This window comes from Periophthalmus magnuspinnatus, chromosome 23, assembly GCF_009829125.3.
Source record: "Periophthalmus magnuspinnatus isolate fPerMag1 chromosome 23, fPerMag1.2.pri, whole genome shotgun sequence".
Lineage (NCBI taxonomy): Eukaryota > Metazoa > Chordata > Actinopteri > Gobiiformes > Gobiidae > Periophthalmus > Periophthalmus magnuspinnatus.
Window position 1 is genome coordinate 20,624,627 of NC_047148.1, and position 22,318 is coordinate 20,646,944.

At 42.3% G+C, this 22,318-nt stretch overlaps 1 protein-coding gene across 1 annotated transcript in view; it reads left to right on the forward strand.

The window, feature by feature from the left end:
* The window catches only part of LOC117391989 (potassium/sodium hyperpolarization-activated cyclic nucleotide-gated channel 1), a 48,296-nt gene that overhangs the window by 14,780 nt on the left and 11,198 nt on the right, over positions 1-22,318 (forward strand). The window contains exons 3-4 of the mRNA XM_033989953.2: positions 12,951-13,112; positions 17,365-17,583. Coding sequence (XP_033845844.1) covers positions 12,951-13,112; positions 17,365-17,583 — 381 coding nt within the window. The remainder of the gene's footprint in view (positions 1-12,950; positions 13,113-17,364; positions 17,584-22,318) is intronic.

Consider the following 22,318-nt stretch of genomic DNA (forward strand, 5'->3'; position numbering starts at 1 on the left):
TTTAATGTCCATACAAGAAAAACTTTGTGCAGCAGTCGCGTCCATTTTAAGGTTTTCTCTTTTCTTTCGGCTGTTCTCGTTCAGAGGCTCCCACCGCGCCTCTCCTCCCTCGACGTAAAGCTTCTCATTTGAATTCACGTCTCAAAATATATTACGTGTGATCCCTGTTTTTCCGAAGGATCACGGCATCATCTGCAAACTAAATTTTGTCTAACCGCAAATGTCAAGGCCCAAACGTGACTTAAACTTCAAGAGAACAGGAAGGAGTACTTGCATTGTGTTCCAGTCACTTATGTAATATACACAGGATTAAACTTTCAGAGACTTTGTATAAGGCATTCCAGCGCGGGCTTGGCTTGAGTTACCTGACAGACGTTAACTATATCTGAGCTTCTTGTTCGAGTTCAGGTGCGGCTCTTGTGTCATCTCTGTTTACTGTGTCTTGTCTAACCAGTCACCTCTCACTGTCCAATCACATCCCCCGACTTAGCTTACACGCTTGTGTCTTATTACAACCACCATTGCAATTAAATACAGTAGTCCTCAAGTGGAGACTTAAAGCACATTACCTCATCAATATGAATTATCTCACGGGGACACAGACAAAACACGTTGTGCTGGTTGAAGCTGCAGCAGGGGTTGTTTTTGTAGTAATAATCGTATTCAGAGTACTTCTTTCATCTCTGGAAAGAAAGATCTAAGAGCAAATTGCTTGATTGTGGTAGTATCGTAGACTGAGGTATTTGTCCTCGTTTTTACTCATTCAACGCTGCTGCACGAGTCAAACCTGCGCAGGTCCAGAACCAACTGCACTTCAGCTGATGATGGTTATTTGAATTAAAAAGTGACATAGTTAATATATGAAATGTATATATAAATGATGTATTTTGAAGTTCTTGTATGTAAAGGGGTTTTATTCTCTACATCCCATGTCTCGTCTTGGAGCACATGCATATTTTATTAAGAGCTGCATGTCTTCTATGTTTCTTTGTGGTCTAAAAATAAGCCAGCAGATGCCTGGGTTCGCCTCTGCTTTGATTACAGTGCGGGTGGGTAAAACTTTAGTGCTCATCAGGAAGCACATGGACTCCTGGGACGTTCAATGTGGTTCACTGAATAACTGTTTGTTCGGAGCTGAGGTCCGTCGAGGCTGGAGACTGGCTACGTCCAAAGTTTTTTGTTGTCTTTTTCTAACCATGTCCTTTCTGATTACTGTTAATGAGATTTGCTTATTATTAGTTTTCCTTTCTCCGTACAAACTTCTCATTATGTCTGCTTTTATTCAAACATGGCTGCTGAGTAATGTCCTAATGAAGTAGTCCTGTCCAGTAGAATCATGCACAGTCCCAGTCCCCCGCCTGGCGCGTGTGTGTGTCTCAAACATATTTGTTGAAGAACACATCGTGCCTCAGTGTTCCTGCTCGTCGTTGGAGGGAGCCTCTCGGCCCGTGGGGTGGAAAATCCACTGACAGAATTGTTTTCTCTTTTACACGTCCCCTGTAGATTTAACCCATATTCTGTGGCCAAGTGTCTGAGCGCTCCTTCTGCTGCAGTTTGGTCTTGTTAACTCTGGTAGAGAGTGATAATTGGTTGACCATATGGTTTAGTGTACTGAGTAAATAACCAGAAATAAGAATATAAGAGGCATTTTTTGTGTTTTTGTAGCAATACCTCTGTCATAAATGGTTAAATACAGTATATGAACAGCCTTTGACCAGCCCCACACCAAATACTGTCTCCCTTTAGGCCTCTCGTCTGGCAGGTCTGTTCTTTTACCATTTTCTCACTTTTCCACAATAGTCAGCATCCTTTTGTTCTTAATGCACTAGATTTGGACTGATCCAGCTTTTCCAGTTCCAGTATCGATCGGCTTTAAGTAACAGAAAACTGTATTCTTTCCCTAAACCATAAACGCACAACAAAATAAATGCAAACATGTCATTTAACTGTTCTTATCCTTTGCGTTAGTCCAGAACAGCTTTGTATAAATAAAAGTTCAAACGATATTGCCCTATACATCCCTTTTTTCCAGAACCTTCCAACACATCAGCGTTTATAGCTCATTAAAAAAACACAGGATAAAGAAAAGAAGGCAGAGATCAGAACTCAAGCGAAGAAAAAGTGCTCTAAAAATAGCTTCTGAATCACTTGCGAATTTCACATATGTTCCAGGCCATATGTTTCATGCCTTTATAGATGAACTGTGTAGCTTTCTAAATATATAAACTCGAGAGCGTATTGTTTTTGCGTCGGCCCGTGCGGCGCAGACGCTCTTAGCTCACTCACTGTGACGCTGCGGCTCTGTGACATTTGGTATATTTCATTGTCATCCGTCGGGAATACCTCAGTTTGTCCCTCGCTCTGCCTCTCACTGTCACTGTCACAATGTCTCCGGCTGATCTGACGGTGGACACAAGCAGACACACACACAGGAGACACACACAGGACACACACAGGACACACACACACACAGGCGGCACAGAGGGGTTTGTCATTTTAACACTGTAAATCAAACTAACACAGTAAGTTTAAATGCTTTTCCAGTTGTGTCCTGCAGTAATTACCTACGAAAAACATCACTAAAAGAAAGAAACGTAATCATAATGTAAAGAATAACATTTACAGACAGATTTATTCACGAGAGAAATGTGTCATAGCCTAAATTCAAACAGGAAATGACTGTATTCTAATGTCGGGTGGCGTGCAGGTCCTGGAGACGTGCAGGTCCTGGAGACGTACAGGTCCTGGAGACGTGCAGGTCCTGGAGACGTACACGTCCTGCAGAGATGGGGAAGGGGCAGGTGTTGATGGGGGTGTGTCTCAGGGCCCTCTCCATGTTGTCCAGGTTATTTTTGCTAATGTAAATGATGTTTCCCCCTTTACATCAGCGCAACTGTCTCAACTGGCTCAGAAATGACCAAGGCCCCACTGATCTGCGACACAATAAGATCAATTACAATGTTATACTTTCAGGATTTGTGACCCAGAAGAGCACAAGGTCAAAGGACGGGACACCTAGGGACGGGCTTATGTCTTGGATGATGATTTATTCTTATATTTATGTCAGTAATCTAAATATATTTGACCTCATTCACCTGCAGTGTTTCCTTGTAACAGAATAACACTTAAGAATCCAAACACTTCACTGCAATGACATCAAAGTCTGACGGGAATTCCCCTGGCAACCACAGTTGTAGATCTTGTGTACACTCAGACAGAAGATACACCGTTGGGAAGGGGCTAACATGATTAAGTGCAGAGATTAGGCTAATCTGAGTTATTTTTGGTAACAGCTCTGGTACTAGGGGGCTGGGGTCCTACAGTTCAAACCATTTACTAGAAAGAAAAGTCTTAAATTAACCTTCCCTAGTGGACTTTGCGATTCTCTTAATAGGCGGAGTAAAACTACTTATGGCAGACTTCCTGAAATGATGCCCGGTGCTAATGAATTAATTTGTAAGCAGCCAAGCATTAAAGCTGGCTGCTCCCTCACTTCCCCAGAGCTGTACGGAGGTGAGTGATTGGCTGAAATGCGCAGCGCACACACATCTGTCACACCCACAGCTGGGCCCTAACGTGTGGCTCCGCCGTCGTCCGTAAACACGATGATTTATATGATCCTCTGGTGCCATCGATACTGCTATAAACTACACTGACTTCATCTGTGATCATTGTTAAGCAAAGGGAGACACGGCGGAGGATCAGGTGGGCTCGTATTCTCACTACAGGCACTGGAGTACGTTAAAAGGTGGTAATGACGTGGGTAGGACCTTGTAGGAAGTGCAAATAAAGGTCAAAAATAAATGTTTGAACAGAAAGAGTCACGTTTTTGGGGGATTTTTGCGATTAGGGAGTAACACAAAGCTCTGTGTTTGGGGCTTTATGTTCTGAGAGTCACATGCAAATTACACTGCCTGGCCAAAAAAAAAAAAAAAGTCACCACCTGGATTTAACTAAGCAAATGATCTGGGGTTTCTGCAGTTGGTCCGGTCGAGGTTCAGCAGAATGAGGTCAGCTGACACCTGAATATACTGAATGAACAGGTTATTCCATCAATGTTGCTGATGACACGGGGCATATTCCAAGACGACAATGCCAGGATTCATCTGGCTCAAATTGTGACAGAGTGGTTCAGGAGCATGAGACGTCATTTTCACACATGGATTGTCCACCACAGAGTCCAGACCTTAACCCCATTGAGAATCTTTGGGATGTGCTGGAGAAGCTTTGAGCAGTGTCAGGCTCGACCAGCATCAATGCAAGAGGTGAAAAATGAATGCAACACTGGATGGAAATAAATCTTGTGACGTTGCAGAAGCGAAATCAAAACAATGTCACAGCGAAGCTAAAGGCGGAACAACCAAAATATTAGAGCGTGTTTTCGGTGGCGACTTTTTTTTGACCAGGTAGTGTATTTATGCAAATGTTCTGATTTCAAATTACACAGAGGCCGTGATTAGCTCAGTTACATTTGATTTTGTTTGCAAGATGCTCCTTTTTCAACGGCGACAGTAGCTCAGTTGGTAGAGAGTCCATCCACTGATCTGAAGGCTGGAAGTTCAAATCTCCTTCTTGATAGACCAGTCTGATCCATTGACCCACAGGTTGACGCTGTGATTCTGCCTCCCACTGATGAATCCTGTCATTGTCTCCTTGGGCGAGACATTTAACTTCCCTGGTTCGTTGATGTAAAGTGCTTTGAGCGCCTTGAAGATGGATCATTTCAAGCTCATTCTTTAAACTATCCAATCAATCAATCAATCAAACTATATTTCTAACAACCAAAGCTGACCAAAGTGCCGTACAACATTAAAAACAAGATTAAAAACAATAAACATCATACAAATATCCAGGAAAGATCTACATTTGTGCTATTTTTACATGATTTCTGTCAGTATTGATACACAACGGGCACAGTTGCCATCGTGGGGTCTCACTAAAAGAACAAATGAATTAGAAAAGACTTTAGTACTTTCCTAGAAGAGAGGGCCATGAGGTCTGAGGCGACACACTTGGGCGTGCACCACTGCCAAACGTCTCTAGATAAGCTAAATACGTGACTTAAATAATGAAAGTAGGCCTAATTTGTGGGAAATTTGCATGAAATGAAATGGTAAGATATGATAATTGATACTTTCTTTCTTTCCTTGTCTTATATCGTTGACTTTAACTGTAGCCTACATGAGCCAGTGCATTTCCGTGTTTAGCTCAGTTTGCTTCCCAACCAATTGTGCCATGTTCAGGGTCCATCTTGTGTTGTGTTGACATGAGCGCAGCAGGCCCAGTGTGTGATCCAGCCAAATCCCCTCTGCTCTCAGATGGCCCTAATCTTCCTGACTGCCTTCTTAGCACTGCTCACTGCACTCCTCCGCTCGCTTGTGCCACTTCCCCAGACATCTGCAAAAGGCCTTCTCTGCTACACCGTCATCATTCCTACTTCATTTAGAGGTTGCATGTTTCCACCTGTTTTTGCGGTGTCTCCTCTATGTAAATGTGAATGATACAAACAGTAAAAATAAACAATTAGAAAAGGTGACTTAGTGCAAGAAAAATCGTGCTACTGAGGGATTATTATTTATTTATTGCTTCTTTTTTTGTGCTGTTTATAAGGAGCAGTTAACGATGCTGCGACCTCATTTGATTTAGTGTTTGTGATTGTTAATTTTCCCCCTTTATTTTAGGGACTGGGTAAAAAAGTGACGTTGGTATCAATATTTTAAAGACAAATATTTAAACGTCTATGTTCTTAATTGCTTATTTGCTTGCAATGATAAAAAAATGTGTTTGTTTTGAAGTCAAATGGCAGAATTAACATAAAAACAACCAATTTTACCTAATGGTATATGGTTTTGGCCAAAAAGATTTGATTAATTATGAGGGGATTAAGTGCTAACTCTAATCCTGTCATATATTCAACAGGAACAAACTGCAACTACCATCTACAGTTTAGTTCTATATTATTATTTTTTTTGCTGTAGAACTTTTTAAAATATCTGTTTGGAATATGTCTAGACTCCAGTCTGCCTCATTTGTTTGCTCATATTCACTGTATAGAGACGCTGATTTCATTCCTGGAACAGTGTTGTGAGCTGTTGCTCTGAAACAGGCCTGAATAACCAGGTTTTCTGAGCAAAAACTCTCTCGAGGTAAAACAGTTGTTTATAAAAAATATGTAGACGTGTTCCTGTTGTGACTTGTTCTGGCAGAAATGATGATAAGAGTGTAATGGAGGTGCTGCTGGCCAGTGTGTAGAGCTGTCAGTCATCTGGACATGCTTCTTAGAGCCGAGCTGCTGTTATTTTGGTGCTGCCACTCAGGTTACAGGTACAAATCAATAGAACATTTAACCTCATCCTCATCCAGAAATACGTGGATTTGATCCCTAGATGCCCTCCTGGTCACCACGCCTTTCTTTTCCCACAGTTCTGCACCTCTTAAATAAGTTGTGCCCAAACAATGCCCACGTAAAGTCTCAAGCCTGACTACTTTCTAACCTTCATGTTTCAGTGCAAAACAATGCACATCACTTCTATAGGTAATATTAGTCTGCATAGAGGGCACCGTAAACATGACCCCAGTGTGCGTGGGCCCCTGGCCCTGCAGGACAAGCCAGCGCCGCAGGAATGGTGGAGCACAGATTAAGTGTTGAGGTTATCACGCTCACACGACCAAAATAGATGCAGAGCGGGTGAGACAGCGGGCAGGGAGTGAGGCTCGCACTCCTCTGTGATGTGCTCAGTGCGAGAACAAGAGAATCCTGCTGACGGACATGGAAATGATGAGCAGCACAGCTCCCACAGGAAGAGGCAGCTCGCACACCGACCCACACCACATAGACGTTTTCACACATAACAGTACCAAGAACTAAGGCCCTATAATCTTCCACTCTCCATTTAGTCAGAGGAACCACCCAGTCCCTCTCACGCTCACAGAGCCACAGTGGCACAAAGTCTAACTCGCTTAAAAGAGACACATGCTTTGAACACTTAATTAAGTGAAGGCAGGAAAACAAAAGTATTTTTTCCTCCTTTCTTCTACTTTGACTGAGCAGTGTAAACCAACACATACAACTGTGATGCACAGAATCTGAATTGGCCTGCAACTTACTAATTAAAATTGTGCCTTTGTCTTTGCAGTGTTGTAGGTGTGCGTGTGTCACCAAAATGTCCCTCTGGCTGGAAAGTACTGCCCCAGAGGGCGGGTGTGGCCCTAGTCCCAGGTCCCTCCTCTGTGTGCATCATGGATCACGCACATCAAACGGGGAATGGAACAAAAAAAGTACCAGCATCAGAAAAAGGCTCCTACTGTGCGAAAACCCCTTAAGTCTTTCTCAGCTCTTGTGATTGGCACGTTAACACGGCTTATCCAATCAAAGCTAACCTTTGATTAGTGCTTCTTAGCCTCTGTGTACATTGCTTTTGGCTCAAGCCGCTGTTTTCATAGCAGTTTACAGCTTTTATCAAAATGTCGGCTGGGGTGTGTGTAATAGGTTGTTCTTGAGCGGATACCAAAGAAAACATGTTAAAATGGTGACATGAGAAAACACCAGCGTCTCCTCACACTCCATTACCGACGCACAACCCAGCAGTGATGGAGGATGTGCTGGACATGCAAATGCCTCCTCTTTCTACTCTGTGATTGTGTGGCTCATTAGTAAGGCCAGGTGGATTTAACACCGTCTCACTCATGCAATATTTCCGGAACAAATGAAAAAATGCTGCAATAAAGACAATAGTGTTTTGAAGATCTGCTGTTGAGTCTGCGGGAGCGGCCAGTCCACAGCCTTTATCCTGATGGACGATGTACGGATATCACACCACACAAAGGCAGGAGTGCATGTTCAGAAACAATAATGATCTTGTCTTTATAGGGTCCTTTGTTACATTAGGATGACCACTTGTTTTGTGTCTGTGTAAAGATCCCATCGATCACCCATTGATATTTAATTAAGTCTCTGGCTACAAATTACTGTTGGGCCTCATTACCTAAATGTACTCTAGTTCATCTGCACAATCTGGATCAGTTATTTTGGCGCAGGTAAACCATCGGCCTGGATACTTTCACTTTGAATAATGAATATAAAGATAGATTATGCTAGTTTCCTTCTCCTCCTCTGGCCTGTTCTAATCTGCACTGCTCTGATGAGTGTTTTGGAGCATACTGTATGTTGCCTGTAGCTTTGAAACAATGCCAACTCCATTTATGTTTATTTATTGCTGAACTATTAGCTTCATCTATCAGCATCAGTACGGTTGCATGAGTTCTCATTATTTCCAGCTGGCTGCCTTTCTTGGGGAAGTACGAATGCCATTGTAGCATTATGATTTCAGCCTTTTCTGGGAGCACACATTGCACGGTCCTATAAGTTATTATTATATAAGCTTGGATTGCACTCATTCCATTACAAAAGGACAAAAGGTTTGTTCAGTACAACTAAAAGAACATGCATTTGTATTTGGATAAGTTTGACCCCCTCCTTTAGTAAAATCCCCAAAAGATCCAAAAGAGATTTGTAAGACGAGGAAAACTCCAGATTTTCCTGGAAGGAGGTTGTCATCCTTCAGTGTAATAGTCAGTGGTGGATTTAATCCCGTCAAATTAGTCCCTCCCTAATCCTGATAACCTTTCGCAGAGGTCGCTGTGTTCAATTAGAAGAAGTAGAAAGAACATGTTGTAATTTCATGTTTGATGCAGTCATTCTCTTGTGTGCACTTTGGTTTTGTTCCAAATGTCAACAAGCCTGAATGAGAAATAAAGTCACAAATTCATTCTCTGCATTTGACCCATGCTTCAGTGCAGCTGGGCGACCTGTCAGGAGCAGTGGGTGCCGCTGTGCAGCTTCTGAGGACCCATTTCCAGATCTTGAGCCAGACTTGGTCAGGGCTGCCCTGACTGGAGGATTTTCCTGTTGTTGCAAAAGTCTGCAGAGAAAAGCCCAGGTGGCCTGAGGTTCTCACTGTGAGGCGTGAGTGTTAGACACACTGACCCGACCAGAAACACGCACAAAACTATACAAAGATGTGGGTCTGGAGCTGTATCTCTGGTCTCCCCGGTTTCAGATAAGTGTGATTGACGCTGGGGAACTAATCAATCAGAGAAACACTGTTAATGTCTAAACAAACATGGTGGCTCTCATGGGACTAAGACTAAAATGTTATTTATCTCAGCTACAACAAATTTTTGTACCAAATGGTAAGAGAAATTTTGAGAAGACATGTCTTCCTCATTTGAGAGACAAATGCTACAAATTAGCAGCTGTGATTAGACTGTCCCTTTAAGATGGTGGTTTAATGCCCTTATGGTTCCAGACCCTTCTGGATCTGAACTGAATGTGGAAGGGACTGGCTGGTCAGGCAAGTCAAATACAGTACAGTTTGATCTACTGCAATTTGAGTAAATAGGGCATTGACCAAATGTGCCTGGACACTGAGTGGGCCGGATGCTGCAGTGTGTGATCTGTGCTACTACACATCATTTCTTAGCCTGTTGTCCCTCTGTATTAAAGGATTATGAGGACCTGTCCTCTGTCTCTGCTCAAATCTAAAACCAGTGCCTTTAACTGTGCTGTATGGAGTCTACACTGTACTATACTGTACTATACTGTACTGTACTGTACTATACTGTGAGTATTTTCTCTTGATCATAATGAGTTTAGTGGTTTTGTTTATAATGAAGTATTTTCTGCATCAAACCGAGAAGATAATTATTCTTGAATTATACATTGTATAAATTATGTATGTGTGTAGGCAGCACGGTGGCTGAGTGGCTCATGCCTCACAGCAGAGGGTTTGGTTCGATCCCCGGGTCACCCAGGCCTTTCTGTGTGGAGTTTTTCATGTTTCTCCCCGTGTCTGGATGGGTTTCCTCCGGGTACTCCGGTTTCCCCCATCAACCAAAACATGAACGCCCTTCAAGACAACTGTTGTTGTGATTTTGGGCGTTACAAAAATAAATGAATTGAATTGAATAAATTATATTAATAATGCATTTGATTTATATAGTATTTTGCTGAATATATGCTGTTCTGTATTCTGTGTTCTGACCACCGCAAGTCACACACACACACACACACACACCACATTCACACTAGGAAAGGAAAAGTGGGTGGGTGTCATGCCAAAGGACACAACAACAGTCTGAGTGGGAATCCGTCCTTTGACCATGGACCTGGGAGCCCTTCAGAAACACGTTCCCCTCCCTCCTGCCCCGTGTGTGTGCAGGTGTGTGTACAGGTGTGTGTGTGCAGGTGTGTGTACAGGTGTGTGTGTGCAGGTATGTGTACAGGTGCATGTAGGGGTGGGTGTGTGCAGGTCTGTGTACATGTGTGTGTACAGGTGTGTGTACAGGTGTGGGTGTGTGCAGGTGTGTGTGTGCAGGTCTGTGTACAGGTGTGTGTGTGCAGGTGTGTGTACAGGTGTGTGTGTGCAGGTGTGTGTACAGGTGCATGTAGGGGTATGTGTGTGTGCAGGTGTGTGTAGGGGTGTGTGTGCAGGGGTGTGTGTGTGTAGGTGTGTGTGTGTGCAGGTGTGTGTGCAGGTGTGTGTGCAGGTGGGGGTGTACAGGTGTGTGTGTACAGGTGTGTGTGTGTGCAGGTGTGTGTGGGTCATCACTTCACAGATAAGTCGTGACATTTATTTTAGGCGACATCAAATCTGAATGTTTTTAAAGTGACAAACACAAAGTCCCCGTGCTCTGCTTTGTTCTGAAGATTATCCCGTGTAATCCCCGACCAGACGACCCTGAATCTTGTTAAACATGCTTGAAAAAGACAAGGTATTTAATAATAGCTCGTTATCTGTGGTGGCTCGCTGCTGCCGCACTAAAGCCAACATCCCGCGAACAACAAGTAGTTCCTCTGACTCAGCTTGACCCAAAGGCTACACAGGATTTCCAGCAATGTGAAGTAGTTCCTGAAATGTGATTCCCCGTGTATTTCACCGAACCGCTGACACTGTAGTTATAATAAATGCTATACTATACATACTTTCTAACTACTTGTACTTTTGACCCGTTTTATAGAGAATTTATTGACTAAACCCATATTTCACTGTTTGTGTTGATGTTTTTGTGTTTCTAAACTATTATAACTTTCTTATTTGAACTCTGAACTCTCATTGAACCGTAAGAAAACCTCAGAAACGCAGAAATTAAGCATGTATTTCTGTATAATTCTTAAAAACGGTGTATTTGAAGTACATGGAGTATTCACTGCTAACACATAACATATCTAGATCACCACGTTAACGTTTATTGTTTTAAAAAAGCTATATTTGCCGAAAACAACATACGAACATGTTTTATTAGTTTCACCTTTTTTGACACTCCTCCCACTGCTCTCTGCGCTAAGTCACTCCCCCTTCAGAGTCCCGCAGTCATGTTTTTAATGAGGGAACAACTCTAAAACATGGTAGAATTGCACTGTTTGTAATGCGTGTGTAGTTTTAGGAAACCCTTGCTCTCTAATTGTGATTTTTCATATTATTTATAGAGTAGTTTTGCACACAGAGGCCTTGGTTTACGTTAAATAATAATGCACACCAGAGGAAGTACGCACTGAGGCTGAATCTAATGCGAGAGCCGATGCTGGTGTGCACGAGCTGCTGCTTTGCTCTCGTTCCGTCTGTGGAGAGGTGCGGGCCGGTCACAATGGGCCTGGGTGGAGATGAGTTCATTCAAAGCACTTCTAACACACCTGGGTTCACTATGGTTTGTTGTTACAGAGATGAGTGCGGCACAGCTGTTTGCAGCATGTACACACACCGGTCCGGCCGTGTGCGTGATGTCATACTGGAAACAACAAGCGCCGCAATAAAACTAAGTCCTTTGACCTACAAGAACGTGCTTTTTTTTTCAGATGTGTTGAGAGGCGTAGCACAGCGGCATCTCAAGGCCACTTAGGAAAAAGGCGTTTTCTTCCATCCTTGATATTTGCATATTTATATAATGATCATAATAAAGGGGAAAACGGAACAAAGGATGGATCAACAGAAAGACAGAGCATTAACAAGAGACATAAATGTATTTTAGATTTGCCCATGACTCTTAGGGACTTGACTCCTCCGTTGTGCGATGATACTATGACGCCCTCCTCTTATTACAGAGTGAAAAGTGCTAATGAGATATGACCAACCTCAACAGGAACGGTTTACAATAGTCTCACTTCTATTTCATGAGACGCTACATGAAAATCGGTCGAGTTCTTGGTTCCTCCAGCCTCACGTGATGACGGACGATGACAAAAGTGATGCTATTGACTATCCTTTATATACCCCGGTCTCAATTCAACAGGAAAAGTGGGAGGAGTTACCCCGAAAAAACACCTCCGTCAACCTCTGCAGGACGCCTCGCCATTATATTTTTCTATTTGAATTAACAAAGCTGCAGATGAAGGATGGTTCGCTTAGAAAACATAATGGGCAAAAAGACAAAGTGACTGCCGACCGCATCAGTTGTGTTGGACCAAAACCCATCAAAATAAAAACTGCTTTGCATTGTGGGTGCTTCATTACGGCGTCTGCTCCTGAGACGTTAACCGCTCATTAAATGCTCTTCCACTGTAGCCGCACCGCAGACGGTTGCCTTTTAACTATACAGAGCTCTGATGATTGACCGCACCACGTCTCAATCTGGGTCTTGCTGTGTGTCTTTTTTTTTTTTTTTTGACCTATGTTCGTTTGCTTTGGATCGCAGCCATCATAAATTATAAACCACCCGACATCTGCGCGTGCCTCGTTCACAAACACACAGACCTCCAGTGGCCAGACAGAGACACTGTGTTGTCCACTTCAAAGCTGGATTTTCTGTGATTTTTCAAACTAAATCTTTTTGTACCATCAAATGCCAAGTTCTGCTTTGTGCTGCTGATGATAGGAGCTACTGTACTACAATGAAAGTGAGAGATACCTCGTCTAACACAGCTGTCTTTCTCTCTCTCTCTCCACTTTTCACAGATTTTCCATATGACCTATGACCTGGCTAGTGCTGTGGTAAGAATATTTAATTTGATAGGAATGATGCTGCTTCTGTGTCACTGGGATGGCTGTCTCCAGTATCTGGTGCCTCTCCTTCAAGAGTTTCCGCCTGACTGCTGGGTGTCCTTAAACGGGATGGTTGTAAGTATTGCATCTTTTTATTTCACTTTTTTATGTGTTGATCTTGGCTAAACTTGGTGTGAATTTTAGCATTTGTAGGTATATTTACTGTGTGTTTGGTTTATTTGGTTTATTCAATAGGCTTTAGTGCAAAACAAATAACAGAAAACTAATGACTGGAGGCCCTTTTAAGTTCTTATTAGCAGTTTAGCGAGTGTCTGGGTCAAACGGGACTGTACGACTCTCCCAGCGTTACAACACTGCAGTGTGTACAGGCCTCACGAAGAGTCAATTGTATTTTTTTCACCTCTGGAACACTGCCTTCTCTCAGTTTGTTTCTGACAAACATTTCCCACATGCACAGCACGCGCGCTGCAGGGCATCAGGCTTGAGGTGCACGTGTCAGCTCTCCTCATCATCACAAACCACTGTCCCAATCTTATTTTCACTTGCAGGCGATCCCAGCAACCATGTGCTATTCATGTAAACAGACATTACAGAGAACTGTTTGTGCTAAAGGGATGGCATTTCTCACATTACTGTCACAACTTATTCTTACTCATAGAAACTAAAAGCTGCGCCTCGTTCAAAGAGATGATTTAGGAACTACTTCAGTACAACGACGTCAAACAGTGTACGCCTGACTGGACGAACCACAGTCCATTGTATCTGACTTGAGTGAGACTATAGTGAGTGACTATGGAGACGAGCCGTACACAGAGCACATAATCTTGTCAATCACAGATAAACAGTTGGCTCAGAGGAGAACAGTAATAGTTGTTAAGCTCTTACAGGCAGGACTAAGGACCAACATAAACATCTGCACCTAGTACTTTACAAATTTACATGTTTCTTTTGATCCAGAAAGTTATTGTTAAAAGCACTGACAAAATTTAACGTGAAATAAGTTTATAGTCGAGGCAATAAAACATTATGACCAGTGACCGAAGCTCCACACACAGTAAGCGCGGGACGTTCTGATGGCCTTTGTGAGCTGCACAAACACGAGGCTGTGTGTTAAACGCCTTTGATAAATCTAAAGTGAAAAGCCCAGCCCACGTGTGATTGTGTCGCCCCATCACGACGCATTAGTGTTCGCCGTCTCAAATCTTGATAAGGAACCTCGGCTTTTGTTTATCACAGGTAATAAATGTATAATGTGATTTTGTGACCCTGTGTTTCCTGAGAGGCACATTCTCCGTCGCAGATGCATCAGTGATGACTTCGGAATTCAAATGGCGTTGGATATTTCCCTGTTGTTGTCATGGTAAAGGGAGCGTGGGGCCAACAAAGGTTGTAGATATACTGCTGAGTGGCACAGTACATGGAGAAGGCCTGTTATCTGCTCCACTAATGGCCTGAGAGGCTTCTTACTCTTTGGAAGCAGCATTTACTTAATCAGCCGCTGAGATAGAAGGACTGTCACCATGTTAGTGTCAGTGAGAGGCTGACGCACGGCTGCAGGACGACACACACCGCCCCTCTGTGAACGGGACGGGGGGGTTTACATGTGTGCAGGGGGTTTACATGTGTGCTAGTGTCTGTACATGTGTGTTTGTGTCTTTACATGTGTGTTTGTGTCTTTACATGTGTGTTTGTGTCTTTACATGTGTGTTGGTGTCTTTACATGTGTGTTTGTGTCTTTACATGTGTGTTTGTGTCTGTACATGTGTGTTTGTGTCTGTACATGTGTGTTTGTGTCTGTACATGTGTGTTTGTGTCTTTACATGTGTGTTGGTGTCTTTACATTTGTGTTTGTGTCTTTACATGTGTGTTTGTGTCTGTACATGTGTGTTGGTGTCTTTACATGTGTGTTTGTGTCTGTACATGTGTGTTTGTGTCTGTACATGTGTGTTTGTGTCTGTACATGTGTGTTGGGGCCCTTACATGTGTGCAGATGTCTTACAGAGGCATGTAGAGTGTGTGTTTGAGCAGGTAGACAGACGCAGGAGGGATAGTCCTGGATATCCATGCACATTGCCCCTCAGTGGTCACCTCTGCTGTCTGCTTCTACCCAGGGACCTCCCACCTCTTTCCCATGCACACTCCTCATACATTGATTAAATGGCTGTTACACAACCACTGTTTGAATCTTTCTCTTCACTCTCTCTTTTTGAGCTTCATGTTCACTGATCATTATGTTGTAGTTAAACAAGATTTTACATTTAATATTGTAGGTTTTATCTTCAGACAAAGCTAACTAAATACAAATTATCTATTGTTTTGTTTCCTGGCATGTAAGAGGAACTATATAATGATCCATATAATCAGTATAAAATAGAATAACTCTTTTCTGATGTATTATATGCTGATGTTAATAGACAAAATGAAAAACACACCACATGCCACACCTTTAGTTCATTATTAGATCCTATTGTCACTATGGAACAGCTATTTTTGTGTGTGCAGGCAAACTTAAAAAGCCCATATGAGATAACTGTGTGGGCATGTGTAATGGTCATTGTTATCAGGAGACGTAATGCTCTGTAGACTGCAGTATATGTGCAGTATTATGCAGTATATGTAAATACACCAGGGAGGTAAGATGCTCGACTGAGTGTCCACATATATAACACATTTTTACTACTATTGTTGCCCTTAGCTTGTTAACTTGATGAAAAGGGTCGACAAGATCCATTAAAAATACTCTTAAATAAATGTATCTCAGGTCATATGGCCATAGGTCCATTGGACCCATGATGCATGATGTCCCTTCTGTCCCAAGAAGAACAGCTTGTGTTTGATTATGTAACTCAAAATGAATATTGTGAATCACATTTTTCCATGGAACAGCTTGTTGGGTTTTAGTATTATATGATGGAGTAATTAACATTATTAATGTGTTTGTACATGTTGTACTATGACTTTTGCTCTGCCGCACAGTTTGGGAATCTGACTTTTACTTTGAACAGATCACAGCTCTTTACTTCACTTTAGTTGTTGATGTAATTACTCTCAGACTACACAACAATCAGTTATTGTTTACAGCTGTGACATTTGAAATGTTTGCTACAGTAAATGAGAGTCTAGATAAATGCAGCTTGTGACGTCTCAGGTTGTGCTCCAGACAATCCCAAAATCATTTAATAGTGAATTCAATTAGCTCATACAAGTTTTGACTCGTCCTGAGATTTTATGAAAAATACAGAATATTTTAACACTATATCAGATGTTTCTGTAGCTGTAAGTATAAAGAACTCATTTAAACACACTTTTATGAGGAATGTCTGATCAGACTGATGAGACAATCAAAATTCATGTATTTAGCTTTGATAAACAACATGTCGTCAGAGGGACACGTCTTCATCTCGAGTCCACACACTGAGGCGGTTCTTTGTGCTTATTTGCTGCAGAGGTGAAACGATTTGACAGGTTAGAGACTTCACTAAAAGGGCAGCAGTGTGAAGCATCCCCAGCTCAGGCCTCAGTGGGATTACTCAGCGCTCACTTGGGACGGTCGTGGTCCCTGGACAGACACAGTTGACATGTGGTGTGTTAATGAAGCCACATAGTCACACTTCTATCCTCAGGCAAACAACAGCAGAACAACAATAAGTCCAAATGTATTCCTTACAGATTAAACCCCCATAAATGTAAACAAAGGACACAGGATGTTTGGAAAGTCATATTGATAACTAAAAACTCAACTAAAATATTTTTGTCAGTGTTGCAGTTTGCTGGCTAAATTTACTGACTGTCTAAATTTCCACTTTTCACTCCCAGAGCCCCAAACGAGATCATACACAAACTCAATGTCCAAGGACCACGTCTCGTCTCTACATGTCCCACGAAGCAATACAATACAGTTTTTTCAAATCACATCAAATCATTTTCGCCTCTTTTTTAATCGAGCAGGAGAAGGGGCAGACTGCGGGCTTGTTTTTGTGTTCGTCTAAAGTGAAAGACTATGCCTCCGACATCTGTAAATAATGCAGGTTTTAGCTTTTTTGTCACTGGCTAAACCACAGTACCTCTTCTCTCCCACTGGCAAATGGTAAAATGGAGAAGAGAAGAGCACATGAGAGGGCATGACTCTAAGCACACGGCATTAGGCAGTGAGTGCACTGGCAGGGCGAGTGCTGGAGGTTCAGTGATCCATCAAAGGGAAGCCTGTCTCCAGCCGCCGCATTGGAGAGCCTTTTCTTCTGCTTTGCCTGGCAGTAACCCCCTCTTCTTCTCCCCCCCTTCCTCTTCTCTCTGCCCTCCTCCCCGTCTTCTCCCTGCCCTCCTCCCCCTTTTTTTCTTGTGTGTGTGTTTTTTTTTTCTCTTTCAGAACGTTTCCTGGGGTAAGCAGTACTCCTACGCCCTCTTCAAAGCCATGAGCCACATGTTGTGCATCGGGTACGGTGCCCGCGCTCCCGTCAGCATGTCCGACCTGTGGATCACCATGCTCAGTATGATTGTAGGCGCCACGTGCTACGCCATGTTTGTAGGCCACGCCACGGCCCTAATCCAATCACTGGATTCCTCACGGAGACAATACCAAGAGAAGGTGAGGAAACTAGAACTATGATGCAGTGTGTCTGTTTAGCTCTCACTGGTTCTGACATTTTTGGTTCCTTTGGTCTGTAAATGTGTAGCTGTGACAGGGATGATGCACACACTATTAAGACTCATTGATTGGGTCTTCGCTGCGTAATCCCACCTGTCCCCTTCGCTTCCCTTTGCTTCTTCCTTCCTCGAACCACATACCGAAGAAAACAACTCCTGTCGTCACATTCTCAAACAGAAAAACGTCCAACACACAGACACATGTATAAAGAAGTGGACTAAGTGAGTGTGAGTATCATAGCAACCAAAGAGCCAATCCGGAGCGACGCTGTTGAAGGTAACGCCCCAGGTAGAGCTTTAGCAACACTGTCAATCAAACCTGCAGCTAACGCCACCGGAAGCAACCTCGGGCAAAGAAGGCACCTGATATGTCTCGTTTTAGTGTCCATATCTTGATTTAAGAGCGCAATAAAAGTAGGATCATGTAAAACGGGTCAATACGAACATTTTAAGACCAAAATGATGAGTCTGACAGCAGCAGTTGGTGTCGATAGAGCGGGAAACGCAGCCCATGATCACTTCCGATGTGAAACGCGGCGGCCAGCATGTTAGCTCTGTCCGTTTATATATACAGTCAACGGCTATTCCACGTAATACTGATGAATCCTGCTTATTCAGCTTGACTTATATAAATTAGTTCTTTTCTTGTTGGCCTTTTGAACTATTGGGTTCTTCTGTTTCACAATATCCAGCTGATGAGAGGAAAAGAGGATTTTCTGCCCCCTCCGCGAGCCCAATCACACAGGCCACGGGGTTGCGGAGGTCCATGACATGTGTCCATGTTGCCACGGTCACATTTTACTCTTCCTTTTCAGTTAATGCCCTATTACATCATTTTTTCTACATGGAGGGTGATTATCCCGTGTTTCAGACCAGCCACCATCTGTGTTTCCGCAGAGTGGGCAGGGCTATACTCCCATAACAGAATGGCTGATGTGCTTGTCGTTTGCACGCAAGCCGCCGTCTTAGAGTATCAAACTTTTTATATTTGTACCATTTAAGAAGATTTGAATGTGTGTGTATAGTGTGGTGCAGGAGATTAAAGGTTAGGTACAGGACATTTTGATCCAGATTATGGAAGATAGGACTAAAATAAAGGGATTAAAACATATATGTGCATTTTGGCCATAGACAAATGTAAAGCAAGAATGTACAGATTTGTATTTATTTATTTATTTATTTTTTTAGGGCTGTTTTTTATTAGTTGTTATTATTATTATTATTATTATTATTATTATTATTATTATTATTATTATTATTATTATTATTATTTATTTAATTTATTTTTATTATTAATTTATTTTATTTTTTTTTTGTCTCCTTAAAAATTAATTAAAAATGACTTTTCAATATTCATTTCCTGAACACATTTTTTCCCCCAAAGTCTGAACTCTGCTCCAAACCACATTAATTTATTGACCTCTCTATTAAAAAGCCCCAAACTGGTCATTGGACATTAGAACTGACCGAATCTCAATGTCTATTAAAATAAGATTAACTGGCGTAGTCTCAGTCAGAGTACGGCTCGTGTTTTCCACATATAGTAACACATTCATTATATTCAGGCATCTTCCTTAATGATCACGGCATCAGGCAGGTCACCTTCAGCATTACAGGACACACATAAATACCAGTTTATTCATTAAGAGTGTGAGCCTGACCACGCCATTACTCTGACCTTGCCAGTCTGTCTCATGGTCAAAGCCGTTTAGACACACGACCTGCTCTGGGTCTGTGCAGTCGAGGTGCAGAGCATTTTTACAGAGCCCCGAGAACACGTTTCAACACCTATAACACTATATTCCAACAAGATTTATCGTTACACTTTATAATAACTACACTTTAATTAGCACTTGTCCAAGAGGCAGTATTCATTAAGTTGTTACCTACCCTAAATTATTCAGTTCAATTGATTTTTGCAAAGCCCAAAATTACCACAGCAGTCGCGTCTTAGGGCTGAACAGGATTTAACCAACAGAAAGTAAAAAAATCAACAATGAAACAAACATCGGTCAATAACAGACAAACAAATGAATCAACAGAAAACCAGGAAATGCAGAACTGTCCCAGAGCGCCCCCTGTCCTTAGAGCGTCCTTCTCAGCAAGGAAAAAAAAAAAAAAATTAGCATTAGTGCGGATTAAAGTATTATGTGTGCTTACTGAAAGTGAATCATTCTTTATAAACTGTTTCATTATGACTGAAGCATTTGTTCAGACTTTATTACAGCTAATACTGATTCTACAGATAATGATTCTAGTGTTACTAAATGTACCTGACTCCACGACGCTGCTCAAGGCCAAACTGTTTAATACGGCTGTGAAAGTCACTTGTTTCTTGTTAATTATTCAGGCAAGAAAAGCACAATTCATACGGAAAGTAATTTAAAGAGCTCTACGGAATAAGACAGACATTAAAATCACAAAATAATAAATCAAAACATTAAAAAATCATCATAAAATTAAGATTAGTGCAGAATAAAAACCTTTCAGTGATTTACACAACGAAACAGAACAAAGTAGAGCCCTGTCTGAAACTGAAACTGAAACTCTGATTACCACATGTTCAGTCCTGGTTTAGTCCTGGTTTAGTCCTGGTTTAGTCCTGGTTTAGTCCTGGTTTAGTCCTGGTTCAGTCCTGGTTCAGTCCTGGTTCAGTCCTGGGTTAGTCCTGGTTCAGTCCTGGTTCAGTCCTGCTTTAGTCCTGGTTCAGTCCTGGGTTAGTCCTGGGTTAGTCCTGGTTCAGTCCTGGGTTAGTCCTGGTTTAGTCCTGGTTCAGTCCTGGTTCAGTCCTGGTTCAGTCCTGGTTTAGTCCTGGTTCAGTCCTGGTTCAGTCCTGGTTTAGTCCTGGTTCAGTCCTGGTTTAGTCCTGGTTTAGTCCAGGTTTAGTCCTGGTTTGGTCCTGGTTTAGTCCTGGTTCAGTCCTGGTTTAGTCCTGGTTTAGTCCTGGTTTAGTCCTGGTTTAGTCCTGGTTTGGTCCTGGTTTAGTCCAGGTTTAGTCCTGGTTTAGTCCTGGTTTAGTCCTTCCTTAGTACTTCCTGGTTCTAGACCTGGACACAGGACTTATGTGCTCGTTCTTCCTGGTTCTAGTCCTGACCCGAGCAGCAGTGTTCTGGATGTTCTGTTCTGGACGTTCTATTCTGGATGTTCTGTTCTGGATGTTTTGTTCTGGATGTTCTGTTCTGGACGTTCTATTCTAGATGTTCTGTTCTGGATGTTCTGGATGTTCTGGATGTTCTGTTCTGGATGTTCTGTTCTGTCTTAAGGCTCGTTTGGAGAGTCCAGTGATCAGGACGTTACATTCGTCTAATCTACTGGACACAAATGTAGGATAAGTCTCTCTGAGTCTGGTTTTGACAGTTTACCTTTGAGTTTTGCAGTGTTTTTAGATGTTAAAAAGCTGCAGATGTTACTGATTCGATGTGACTCTTCATTACATATTTAGATCAACAACCATCATCACGTTTGTTAAATGTCGGGAGAATCAGTAGCTTGGTATTTGATGAACAGCAGGACATGTTTGTGACTTGGTGCACTACTCTTCTAATTGCAAAAATATTTTTATGATTGAACACGCACAGGCAGACACCTAAATGTCACAAGACAGCCCTGTGAAAATGAATGACAGGAAGTAGCCCACAGCAAACACGAGCAGCCGTCTTTATTAGCGACATGCTCAGGATGTGATGTACATCTGTTTCACAGCAAATCTGCTTCATCTACATCTCTGCACATTCAACTTCCCTGTACGCGCCGCACAGGGAGACGCTACGGGGCTGTAGTCCACTAGGGTTCTCAAAAGTACAGAAAATCGGATACTAATCGATACTAAAACTAGTATACTCACTTCAGCAGGTATTGATGCACAAGAGGCACATTTACAGGACAGAAATGAACCTTTTAGATGATCTTGAGCTGCATCAGAGCAAGGATAAGACAGAATAGACTAGTTTACATCCATGGACGACTATGGAACCAACCAACCGACTGAAGGATTACACAGATATAAGAGAATACAAAAGAAAGTACTATGATTTAATGCTGATTAGGGCATTTTATTGTCATCAGAATGAATATTGAGTATTGAGTCTTGTCAGTTTCTGTTCTGTTGCATGAAGAACAGGCGCAGAGACACAGGGATCGTTCTGTAGATCTTTATTTTCCGTTACAGCAGTACTGTCGGGTTAAAGGCAGCACACGGTGAGATTGTACCGGGGTCTAACAGAGTCTAACAAAGTCAGTCTCACAAAGTCTCACAATCTCACAGAGTCTGAAGAAGGTTGAGCACTAATGTTTTGTATTACTCGAGCAGTGGGAGTTAACACTATACTATCTATAAAACCCAGATTGTGCTGCATGAAAAAAGGAACATTTTACACTATTATGAGAAAGTAAGCAATATTACATTTATATATTGTCCACAGTTTATTCCTTAGTATCGAAATTGTGGAAAACACTATAGTCTAGGCAAAAAATGTACTCCCCAAATCACCTGACCCCAGCGTAAAAAGTTGAAAAATGTTGCTCCACTAAGACGCCACTGACCGACGAACCTGCCGCTACACGATACTTTAGTTAACGGGGCAGTGATGAGGAGCCAGATTACGGGAATACGCAGGTTTCTGTAAAAGAACAGAACAGGCTGAGGGGATGGAGAGAACGTGTTGAGCCTCCGGTCT